The sequence below is a fragment of the Danio rerio genome, chromosome 14 (assembly GCF_049306965.1).
Source record: "Danio rerio strain Tuebingen ecotype United States chromosome 14, GRCz12tu, whole genome shotgun sequence".
Classification (NCBI taxonomy): Eukaryota; Metazoa; Chordata; class Actinopteri; order Cypriniformes; family Danionidae; genus Danio; species Danio rerio.
The window spans coordinates 1,657,501-1,670,577 of NC_133189.1; the positions used below are offsets into that span (position 1 = coordinate 1,657,501).

General features: G+C 34.3%; 2 protein-coding genes across 2 annotated transcripts in view; one reads left to right on the forward strand and one right to left on the reverse strand.

The window, feature by feature from the left end:
• tbc1d9b (TBC1 domain family member 9b) overlaps positions 1-13,077 on the forward strand; it is an 89,373-nt gene that overhangs the window by 46,674 nt on the left and 29,622 nt on the right. The gene's annotated exons all lie outside the window — the stretch shown is intronic.
• Positions 1-13,077, reverse strand: part of zgc:152774 — a 30,549-nt gene that overhangs the window by 7,785 nt on the left and 9,687 nt on the right. The window contains exons 6-11 of the mRNA NM_001320211.1: positions 10,898-11,057; positions 6,721-6,849; positions 6,490-6,609; positions 5,150-5,253; positions 2,606-2,770; positions 1,050-1,169 (exon numbers count right to left, since the gene is read on the reverse strand). Of these exons, the coding sequence (NP_001307140.1) occupies positions 1,050-1,169; positions 2,606-2,770; positions 5,150-5,253; positions 6,490-6,609; positions 6,721-6,849; positions 10,898-11,057 (798 nt within the window). The remainder of the gene's footprint in view (positions 1-1,049; positions 1,170-2,605; positions 2,771-5,149; positions 5,254-6,489; positions 6,610-6,720; positions 6,850-10,897; positions 11,058-13,077) is intronic.

The following is a 13,077-nucleotide window of genomic DNA, read 5'->3' on the forward strand; positions in this document are numbered from 1 at the left end:
ATACTGTGAACATTTCCTTGCTCAACATTATCTGGGAAATATTTAAAAAAATTTAGAAATTTTTTTTTAAATGGGGGGCTAATAATTCTGACTGTGTGTGTATGTATATATATATATATATATATATATATATATATATATATATATATATATATATATATATATATATATATATATATATATATATATATATATATATATATATATATATATATTATAATAGATTGAATGATGGGATCATTAGTCTTTCACAGGATTTGTGTGGGCCTTTATATTCGAAGGCCAATAATGGACATGTAGGCCAATAAATAAGACTCTTGATATTTTTTTTTAATATATTTTTTGTAAAGCCCTTTTTCTACATAGCATGCAACTCGAAGGGCTTCCTCTTATATGTATAAACAAATAGAAAAATCAGCATCAATGTCGGGAACTCAATATAGAAATACAAACACACAAACACATTTGAAGAGACTCAACTACTGAAAACAATTCAATATTTATTGTCCAAAAATGTATTTCATTACATTAAAGATAAAGAAAACTACATAAAACACAAAGCATCATCGGCAGATACCGATAGAGCTGCTTATATATCATCCATAACTATAGTTTGCAAAATTCAGATTTTTTTTTTACTTGATTTAATCAAGGATTCCTTCAATTTAAAGAAGTGGTCAATACAAACACTTCTGAATGTTCAAAAGGATTATATTTTAAATAAATGCAGTTATTCAGATCGTTCACAATAGAAACCAGATTAAAAAAAAAAAAAACTAGTGCTGGGCAAAAATGAATCATGCAATATAAAAGTTTGTTTTGACATACTATATCTGTGTGTACTGTGCATATGTATAATGTATGTGTAATATACAGCATGTAATGAATATATAAGACTCACACATATATTATTTCAAGACAAACTTTTATTTTGACAGCGATTCATCTTTGCTCTGCAATAACATTTAACTTTTTTTTTTTATGAAATAAAAGAGCCCATACTGTGGCTGGTCCATTTTGAGCACACTGGTTTAAGTAAACAGACTCACCGTAAGCGTGGTACAGGGTGCATGGAGCATCTGAACAGGTCAGGAACATTTCCAGCGAACAGAAGCGTGTTGACTCCTCTCCATTTCAAACAATCCCCACACTGAATCCACGTCACATCACTTTAAACACAGCAAACCAGAAACACAGCAGCTCAGTCTGAGGAGTTTAACACATTCATTTTGCCCTCCTGTGCTGATGTGTCTTACACTGCGTGAAATCTATAATGGCAGAGGCAGACTAGAGAAAGTCAAATAGATGTGGACTTTTATTTTGGGAAACATTTAATTTTACTTGACTGTCACTTCCAAAGCATTATACTGAATAAAAAGTACTAGTTAAAAGATTCACTGATTCAGTAATCTAGTTAGAGCGAGTCTCTAGTTAATGATTCACTGATTCAGTAATCTGGACAGAGAGTATCCAGTTAATGACTCAATGATTCAATAATCTGATCAGAGTGAGTCTATAGTTAAAGATTCACTGATTCAATAATCTGATCAGAGTGAGTCTATAGTTAAAGATTCACTGATTCATTGATCTGGTGAGAGCGAATCTCTAGTTAAAGATTCACTGATTCAATGATCTGGTCAGAGTGAATCTCCAGTTAAGGATTCACATAATCAATAATCTAAACAGAGTGAGTCTCCAGTTAAAAAAATTTAATGATTCAATGATCTGATCAGAGTGAGTGTACAATTAAAGATTCACTGATTCAATAATCTGGTCAGAGCGAGTCTCCAGTTAAAGATTCACTGATTCTCAGTAATCTGGTCAGATTGAATCACCAGTTAATTATTCATTGATTCAATAATCTGGTCAGAGCAAGTCTACAGTTATTGATTCACTGATTCAACAGAGTGAGACTCCAGTTAAAGAGTCACTGATTCTCAGTAATCTGGTCAGAGCAAGTCTCCAGTTGACGATTCAATGATTCAGTTATCTGGTCAGAGCAAGTCTACAGTTATTGATTCACTGATTCAACAGAGTGAGTCTCCAGTTAAAGAGTCACTGATTCAATAATCTTGTCAGAGTGAGTCTCTTGGTAACGATTCACTGATTCAATAATTTGGTCAAAGTGAATCTCCGGCATTTTAGCATTTCTGATTCTCAAATTCAGATTTTTTTTTTTATTAAACTTTAAACATTTCACCTCTGCTGATTGTTTCTGCTTGGCTTGAGAACCTTTGAGAAGCTCATTAGAGATGTTTAGTGTGGTGTTTCAGCTGCCGCATGCTTTCTGCTGTGCACCACACACACACTCTATGGCTTTATCCGTGTGATTAACAGTTTCTCAGCGCCGCCCACCTTTTTTTAACAGCTCGACTCGACCCTTGCCATCATAACACACAGTCTCTGCACGTGCGCTTGCTGTCGTGCGTTTATGAGTGAGCTCTGTGGTCTAACAGAAAAATAGCCTGTCAGTTTTTAGTAAAGATGAGTTGCACCATCTCTCTTATTTTTACCCACAAAGGCTCAACTCAACTCTCACCGACAGATGCGAGTCGCTGTGTGTGAAAACTACTGTGTGAAAGGTTTTGAAGGGAGAAAATCATACGCTTCCTCTTCCTCTTCATCATCGTCTTCCTCTTCCTCGGTTTCCTCGGTGTCTCCTTCTTGGCTTTTTCTCTCCAAGGCCTGAAACGCTCGCTCTTTCGCTTTCTTTTCCTTCTTTTCCCGCCAGTAGTCATTCAGCTTGAGGCCGAGAGCAGCTAATGTGAGTCTGGGAGGAAAACAGCAGGATATGCAGTTAATACAATTTTAATAAACAGCAAAAGATCAAGAGAAACTTTTTTTCTCGTAAATTGAAAAAAAAAAAAATTTTGCTAATAAATTTAGAATTTTAATGCATTATTTTTCTACTCCTAAAGATGTTCGGTGACACTTATTTTAATCTCAAACTCTTATTGTAATGGTTATAACTGTTTACCAGAACTGTTTTGTTTAAATTCAACAAAAATTGTTCATATTAACTAAGAAATTGTTATATTATATGATATTAATGAATGTATAAATTCGATTAATGTTAATTCGATATTATGTATGTATGTATATATATATATATATATATATATATATATATATATATATATATATATATATATATATATATATATATATATATATGTGTATATATATATATATATGTGTATATATATATATATATGTGTATATATATATATATATGTGTATATATATATATATATGTGTATATATATATATATATATATATATATATATATATATATATATCTATATATATTTAAATTTATACAACAGTTCAGCTATTTTTCAGTGTTAATTATTGCGATCTCCCGATTGCAGCAGAGAAATACTGGGAAATCTCTGTAGACTGAAGGCATTTCATGCTGTTCAGCCTTATAATCCTACAATGTGAGCAAAATCACCTGTTTTGTCATCACTTTAGACATTACGCTAGAGAACCATTCAAACACTAGCTCTAAAGTGAAGTTGGTGTAGAAGTAACGGCTTCTGCTGTTCTGATGGTCAGCTGCAGATGTGTATAAATGGTGGAAGAAAGTAGTTCCTCTTACAAAAGGGTTTTTAGACTCTTGTGTTTGATTTTCTTTTTTATTTACATGATTATGCTGTCGAACTGCAATATCAGACAAGTAGCAGTGCTGTATAGCGACACTAGTGGGATACTAAGGCACTTGACCTGCGGCCTCGAGCCAATGCACACCTCCTAATGGTGCCGATATACAGCCGTATGATACTTGTGTGATATTGCTCATTTATAGAGCAACTGACTTCCATGAGGAAGGTCGCCAGTTCGATCCCAGCTCGGAGTGGGTTGGGTGGGGTAGGATCCGGCGGGGTCATATTGGTGCCATGACCCGGATGAGAGTGAGGCTCAGGTGGGTGAGTGTAACGGAGGCCAGCTAGTGTGTGCTGTGCAGGTAAACCTCACTCCTCTGACCTCTAAAGGTGCTCTAGTAACAGACGCTAGAGGTCATGGTCTTTAGCCTCTTTGGTAGAGCAACCGACTCCCTTGTGGAAGATCGCCAGGTTCGAAATCAGCTCGGAGCAGGCTGAGTGGTGTAGGACCGGCAGGGTTACATATGTGTATATACACACACACACACACTTAATTTTATTATATATATATATATTTACAATTAATATATACACACTTAATTGATATTTTTTGTTGTGTACTGAAGAGTTAATTTACAGAAAAAGCATGATTTTTAATAAGCAGTAAACAACTAAATTGTTTGTTTTTGCAAATTAGCTCTTCATAAGCAAGCAGACAGACTTTTTAAGTTGTAAATACATTTATAACCAAAACCTTAAAGTGATACTTTACAAAATAAAAATCTGAAACCATATTAAATGGATAACATCTAGTGCTTTTAATCATTTTTTTTTGTACATGTACAGCTATTTCTTTCTAAAATTCATTCATTCATTATTTTTGCTTCCGCTTAGTCCTTTTATTCATCAGGGGTCGCCACAGCGGAATAACCTGACAACTATTCCAGCATATGCTTTACACAGTGGATGCCCTTCCAGTTGCAAACCAGCACTGGGAAACACCCATAGACTCTCTCACACACACAACTCATACACTACGGCCAATTTAGTTGATCATTTCCCCTATAGCGCATGTGTTTGGACTGTGGGGGAAACCGGAACACCCGGAGGAAACCCACACCAACACGGGGAGAACATGCAAACTCCACACAGAAATGCCTACTGAGCCAACCGGGACTCGAACCAGTGACGTTCTTACTATTAGGCCACAGTGCTTATCTCTGAGCCACTGTGCCACCCCTAAAATTTTATTTTACAGTAAGAATTAAATATAAAACGTTCTATACATATAGTAAAATCATGACTTATTCTCAGGTTATTATATAATTTTTAAATGATGTTATTTTAAAAAAAAGTTGTTATTTTGATATTTTTGAACACATAAAAAAACATTAAACATAAAAAATAATGAAAACATAAGCATGCAGACATTTTATTGTGCTAAAGTCTGCACTTGAACCCATTGTTAGTGATCCACAGCTCCTTTATAAGTGAAATAAGGCATTATCTGATCTGAAGTCAGCGGAGAGCTGCTGAAATGCACCTGTACTCTTTGGTGTACTCAAAGTCTTGCTTATTGTGAGCAGGTTTGAGGAAATTGCATTCGATCACTCCGATGACGCCGACCCCTGACCTCTGACCTGATGACTTAAAGGAGAGAGAAACAGACGATGAGTCAAAAACACAGACACCAGCAACACACGGACAGACTTAGGGGAATTTTAGAGCTGACCAAAAGTGATATCTCAATAGTTTTGCTTCCCACACCAATAATTAAACATTGTTTTGCTGAGTGTGTTTGTATTGCTGTTGTTTTCTAATTCATAATTACACAATATAAGTAATTACATTATTACAATACAATGTAAGGGATAGTTCACCTCAAAAAAATGTGCTTACTATTTACTAACTCTGAAGTGGTTCTTTTTCTGTTGAACACAAAGGAAGATATTTTGAAGAATGTTGGAAACCTGTAACCATTGACTTCCATAGTTGGAAAAACAAATACTATGGAAGTTAATGGTTACAGGTTTCCAACATTCTTCATAATATCTTCCTTTGTGTTCAACAGAATAAAGAATGGGTTTGTGACAAGTAAATGATGACAGAATTGTTTAGGAATTGTTTATTTCTAGGAGAACTATCCCTTTAATGAGTGAACAACTGAATCATTCAATCAAATGACTTGTTCAAATGAGCTGATTTGTTTTAAAACCAAGCGAGTTACTCTTTTTAAATGAATCAGACTCTGCTTTGGCTTTGTTTAGAACTATTTTCATGAACAACTGAATCACTCATTTAAATGATTTGTTAAAAAGAGTAGATTCATTTTAAAACTAACCAAGTGACTCTTTTTAAATTAATCAGAGTCTGCTCTGGCTTTGTTTACAACTATTTTCAAGAACAACTGAATCATTCATTCAAATGATTTGTTCAAAAGAACCGATTCATTTTAAAACTAACAAAGTAACTCTTTTTAAATGAATCAGAGTCTACTTTGGCTTTGTTTAGAACTTTTTCATGAACAACTGAATCACTCATTCAAATGATTCATTCAAAAGAGTCGATTCATTTCGAAACCAAACAAGTGACTCATTTTGAGTGAATTAAAGTCTGTTTTGGCTTTGTTTGGAACTATTTTTATCAGCAAAACACGCAATATTTTGTCAAAAATGTACAGTAATTTCAATTGTGTTTTTATTTGTTTGCTATTGTTTTTTTTGTGCAAAGTGAGTGACATCATATTTCAACACAAAAAAATCACCCACCGCTAACTTTTGCTTGTTAACATAAAGCTTTTTGTTATAAAGCAAATTTTTACACAGTATTTGTCTATATTTAGTGAAAATGAGATTTTTAGACCTTTTCAGTGTTTTGACGTACCTTAATTTGGCAGCCGACCTTCTCATAGGCCTTTATGAGTCTGTTTTTATGGTACATCATAATTCCAAAGTGCTCCTTATTTTTCCCATTGAATCCAAATGTTATTTTCACTCTCTCGTTCTGTGCCACAGCGTTTAAAGAAAACACTAAAATGAGCTGCATCAAATGCAAAACAATCACAAACAGATCAGAAATGGTTCTTCAGCTGATGAATTATGAGTGTAAGGATACGATGAACTGCGGTTTATAGACGTCGTTCTCTATCATGGACAGACTCTTGGCCACAAGCTTGGTCTGAACTTTCCTCTGTCTCAAAATGATCTGAATCCTGGGCTTCAGATAAAGGATACTGAGATACGCCTGCAAAAAAACACAGCTCAGTCAGTGCTCAATTTTAACATTTAACATTTCATTTCCCTTAACTGTGACCGTCCCGCCATCAGGATGCTTATGGTTAAATTATGCTTAAATGCTTTTTTCGCAATTAAATCCTAATCTAAACATGACAAATATGAGTCATTGGAAAGGTCTAAGACTTCTGAATACATATTTATTTTTGTTTTGTAGGAAGAGCAATAGATCAGAACACATTTACTGTCACCCTAGTAAATGACAAAATTTACCATTACATATTTAAACTATGATATTGTAATCTAAACATAAAGCAATCATGACGATTGATATATCATTTGAAGGCTTAAATTTTCTGTTTTCCATATCTGGTGAATGATTTTTGATATTACTATGCAACAGTTATTTATTAGTTCGCAACAAGGATACGTAAAGCATTACTTTGCTACAGCAATCCACATGTATACTTGTTTTAGTGGCTAAAATCAAAACAAATACTACTTAAAAATTTTACTGTATGTCTGCTATACAAATATTGTCAAAAGTATGAAAAAACACTGTTTATATTCCTCAAAACATAGGGGGCGCTGTTGTATGGTCACCAATGGAAACTGAATTACCAACACAATCTCACGGCAATTTGTAATTTTTTGATTTAGTGGCTATTTCGTATGAATTCGTACGATCTAATTCGTACAATTTAGTACGACTTGCTCATCCCCCAATGACGGTTGGGTTTAGGGGTGGGGTTAGGTGCCACGCCTCCTTTTTAAAATCATAGAATTTCGAACGACTGAACTCGTACGAATTCGTACGAATTAGCCACTAAACTGGCAAAACGTAAAATACTTACGTTTTCTCGTGAGATAAGGCTGGAATTACACACATAACTCAACACATAACTCATTGTTGGGTTAAACATGTCCTTTTAAGATGAATATTGCACATTTTACTAGCTGCAGATCATGATCTCTGCATTATCTCTGACAGAAGTTGGTTTTATGTTGACATTATACAGTGTTTACGCTCTCTCGGCTCCACCTAAAACTCACACATTTGCATTCACACTGTAACAAGAGCATAGGCCTGCACCAATATCAGGAAGTGTGTCTAGTTTACATATCTGGTGACAGATTTTTCATAGACATTACTGAGCAACAGTTATTTATTCAGTTGCAACTAGGATACTCATTAGGGTTGTAAAGCATTACTTTGCTACAGCAATCCACAAGTATACATGTTTTAGTGGCTAAATTCAAATCAAATACCCTTAAATTGCCCTTACTACTTTACAATATTATGTCTACTTTACAAATATTGTGAAAAGCATGAAAAATGTTCTATTCATAATCCTCAAAACATAGGGGGCGCTGTTGTATGGTCACCAATGGAAACTGAATAACACACCTGACTCAACACATAACTCATTTTTGTTTTAAAATGTCCTTTTAAGATGAATATTGCACATTTTACTAGCTGCAGATCATGATCTCTGCATTATCTCTGACAGAAGTTGGTTTTGTGTTGACTTTATACAGTGTGAACGTTCTCTCAGATCCACCTACAACTCACACATTTGCATTCACACTGTAACAAGAGCACAGACCAGCATCAATATCAGGAAGTTTGTCTAGTTTACATATCTGGTGACAGATTTTTATTCACTTGCAACAAGGATACTCAAAGGACACATAAAGCATTACTTTGCTACAGCAATCCACATGTATTTGTGTTTTTAGTGGCTAAATTCAAATCAGATACCACCAAACTGCCCTTACTAATTTACAATTTTATGTCTACTTTACAAATACTGTCAAAAGTGTTTTTAAAAAATGCGGTTCATAGTCATCAAACATAGGGGGGCGCCCTTGTATGTTCACCAATAGAAACTGAATGTCACCTGTTGGTCATGTCTGGTACTGCAGCCAAACAAAATCTCACTTAAAGGGGTGGTCCAGAATGTTATTTTTAAGGCTTGGTTGTGTTAATAAGATGCAAAGCAATGTGTGCTCATGTTTAACTTGAAGGAAATCGTGTTATTTTTTCATAAATCTCACTTTGATTATACACAGCTACTCAGCTAACATGAAAACGACTGTCATATTTCCTAGTTTCTCTAAAAGGCCCACCCTCAAGTGACTCTGATTGGTCATCATCATAATATGCTGTGATTCGCCGATCGGCTCCACGTCACGCCCTGACAAGCACGCGCGTTTTGTGTAAACAGTCAGTCAGTCAGTCAGTCAACACGTGTCTGTAACGAGTGAAAATGGGATGCGGCTCCTTTAACTGTTTCTGTGCCTTTTAGTGTGTTTATGCGTGTATACGATGAAGTATCTGTAACACGAGAAGCGCATGTGCGCGGGAGAGATTTTTATTGTTCTTTTTCTCTCATGCTCGGATTAAGTTATTTTCTATGGTGACAGAATAAAGCACAAGATGTGAGATGAGACCTTTGTGAGCCTGGATTGATTTGTTTTTGATGTTACACTCCAGTTGGGAAATCATTGCTGTATTTTTTTTTAAATCAATGCGTTACAGGACGTCTTTCATGCATATGCGGAATATGCCTGTGTAAGTAACATGAATCGTTCACATATCTTTTGCGACTTTATTGTCCGAGTTGTAAAACGCATAGCAAAGCTGCCTATAGAGAGAAACTCTGCCGTCTCCCACAGAGAGACGCAGGTGCTGGCCAAGAGTGCGTGTATGTGTATGTGTGTGTGTGCGTTTACAGCCGTTTGATAAATATAGATTTGTAACGTTAGCTAAGTCGTTAGCGGTTACCATAATTTCCCGTTGTTTACATCTTTGCTACAACACACCGTTAAAGTTAGACACTGTACATGTCATGATCAATTTTAACAAATAAAAACACTTACAGGTCATGACTCAGAGTTCACAGCGTCTCCTTGCTCCATCTTTGAGGAGATTTTAACTGAATCCAGCACTGAACTGGGAGAGATTCTGGAAGCTGTGTTTTGTCAAATCATGCTTGCTGTGTATTTTATAGTTCTCTGGAACATAATTAATATTGAACTGTAAGCACTTCTGTGTTTGGGTCGTGTCATTTGGAAGCCCAACAACAGAAACAGAACAGCTCTGTGGAAACAGCAGGATGGCATTTCTCTCTCTGCAGTAACGTTACAGCGCCTATGGCCACGGCCTTTACCTGCGCAGTGTGGGATGCGCAATAACGAACTTTTGTGATCTCACAGGGGGCGGAAGTATTTTTTGTAGTCCCCAAAATTCGTTAATTGTAGGCGTTGCTAAGCTAACTCTGTACAAATCAAGGTCTCCCTTTGCATTAAACTTTGAATATTTTACATTCAGAGATGCTGTTTATGTTCACACAGCTACATTACACATCAACTGAAGTTTAAAATATAATATCGTAGTGGACCACCCCTTTAAAGCTCTTTTTTGACATATCAACTTCAAATTTGGAAAAAATTTGTTCAGATATTTCAGATAGTGCTGATTATTTCAGATAGTACTTATTAGGGTTGCAAAACATTACTTTGCTACAGCAATCCACATGAATACATGTTTTTAAGAGCTAAATTCAAATCAAATACCACCAAACTGACCATACTACTTTACATTTTTATGTCTACTTTACAAATATTGTCTAAAGTGTGAAAAAATACTGTTCATATTTTTCAAAACACAGGGGGCGCTGTTGTATGTTCACTAGTGGAAACTATAAAACACACATAACTCAATAATAATATGTCAATTTAACAATCCCTTTAAGATGAATAATGCACATTTTTACTAGCTACAGATCTTTATCTCTGACAGAAGTTGGTTTTGTGTTGACTTGATATCTCGTGACTGATATATGATAGAGTTTACTGAGCAACTGTTATTTATTTACTTGCAACAAGGATACTCGAATGACTTTGCTACAGCAATCCACATGTAAACATTATGCATACAGTGTGAACGCTCTCAGCTCCACCTACAACTCACACATTTGCATTCACACTGTAACACGAGCACAGAGCAACAATAGTTTCTCTCTTTCTGTTTATTCTTTCTGTTTTTCACTCACTCGGAGAGAAAACTCCATCTCAGGAGTGCTGCTGGTGTCTCTGCGCTGTTTATAATAATCTCTCCTCCACTTTCCCTGCATGTCCTCCGAGCAGATCTCCGGCAGACGGATGTCTTCAACATCGCTGTCAAAATCAAACTCCGGCTTTTCATCTTTATTCCTGCCAGACAAGATTAAAATTCACATTAGAATAGTATTTGTCACTTACAGAGTCATACACATGCAGTGAAATGCTCATATAAACACTCATGACCTTAAAATAATAACAGCGATAACAAAAATAATAATAACAATAAAACATATATAGATAAATAAATAAACAGATATATAGATAATTAAATAAACAGACATATAGATAAATAAATAAAAACAGATATAGATAAATAAATAAACATATAGATAAATAAACAAACAAATAAATAAATAAAACATATATATATATATAGATAAATAAATAAACAGACAGATAAATAAATAAATGAATTATATATATATATATATATATATATATATATATATATATATATATATATATATATATATATATATATATATTAATAAATAAACAGATATCTAGTTAAATAAGTAAACAAGCATATAAATAAATAAATAAATAAATAAATAAATAAATAAACGGACATAACATTTGGATAGATAAATAAATAAACTGATATCTAGTTAAATAAATAAACAGACATATATAAATAAATAAATAAACAAACAGACATATAAAAAATAAATAAATAAAAACAGATATAAAGATAAATAAACAGACATATAAATAAATAAATAAACACTTATATAAACAGACATATAGATAAATAAACAAATACATGCATAAACAAATAAATACATAAATAAACAAATACATACATACACAGGTTGGATAGATAGATAGATAGATAGATAGATAGACAGACAGACAGACAGACAGACAGACAGACAGACAGTTAGATAGATAGATAGATAGATAGATAGATAGATAGATAGATAGATAGATAGATAGATAGATAGATAGATAGATAGATAGATACTGTAAACATCCTGATGTTTGATATAAAACATGTACATATAAGTAACATAAAAATAAACATTAAAATAAATGTTGAAAAGTTGGCCTATGTGAGTCTAATTAAATGCATATACACTATTTATTTAAGAAGATTGCACGCTTTTAGGATTAAGCTAACTTGATTTGTTAAACTAAGCAGGGTTAAGGCATTCAAACTAACACAAATCAAAAGAGAGCCGTTCGTCAGCACTCCTATGCTTACAGTATGCAAATGAATGGACACACTGAATATAATGGGTTTCCTCTGTAACATAATTTGCATATTTTATCAGATTGGACTGTTTTCGTGTAACTGTCTTTCAGGAAACATTTTCTAGGCAAAGCATTTTCTAGACAAGCAACAATATGTGGACTTTCTCTTTAAAACGAGCAAAATAATCTGCAAATGGGAGAAGTAAAAACATCTTGTTCTTCCCCCATTGGCAGATTATATTGGGTGTTTTAATGAAAAGCTGACTTAGTTTTGACTTATTATTTCTGAAAACAATGCAATATTATTTAACTTGCTTAACAAATGCTTCTTGATTTAAGGGTCTTAGATATTTGGACTAGAAACGAGGCAGAAACTCAAAGTAAGAACAGAATTTTCATGTAAAAGGACTTGTAAAGCCTGTTTTATGTGTATAGTTAAGTATCTTATAGTATTTGTTAGTTATATCTATGGGTTTTTAAAAAATAAATAACAATACCTCTTATGTCCAGTGTTGTGTTTGTATTCATGATTAATTTATAGAGCATTTGCGAGACAACACTTCGTTCCTCTTTATGTCCAAACGTGCAGCGGAATGACAATAAAGCTTGACCTAACTTGATTTTGCCAACCCAGGCTCAGTCTAATTACGTACCCCTGTATACATTTCTGGAGAGCACCAAATACATGCCAGGAGCTACATTTTTACGGTTTTTCTTTACACAAATCCACCAGAGGCCGATGTGTCTGCTTTTTCAGATCTCAAATTTCTCTCATGAGTGCCATTCATGCCTGCTGTTCTCACGTAAATCCACCAGAGGCCGCTGTCGACTGACTGACTGGTCGACTGACCCACCCTTCTCCTTCCCTGAACCCAACCAACAGTTTTAAAAAGCAATCCAGAAAAAAAAATCGCCT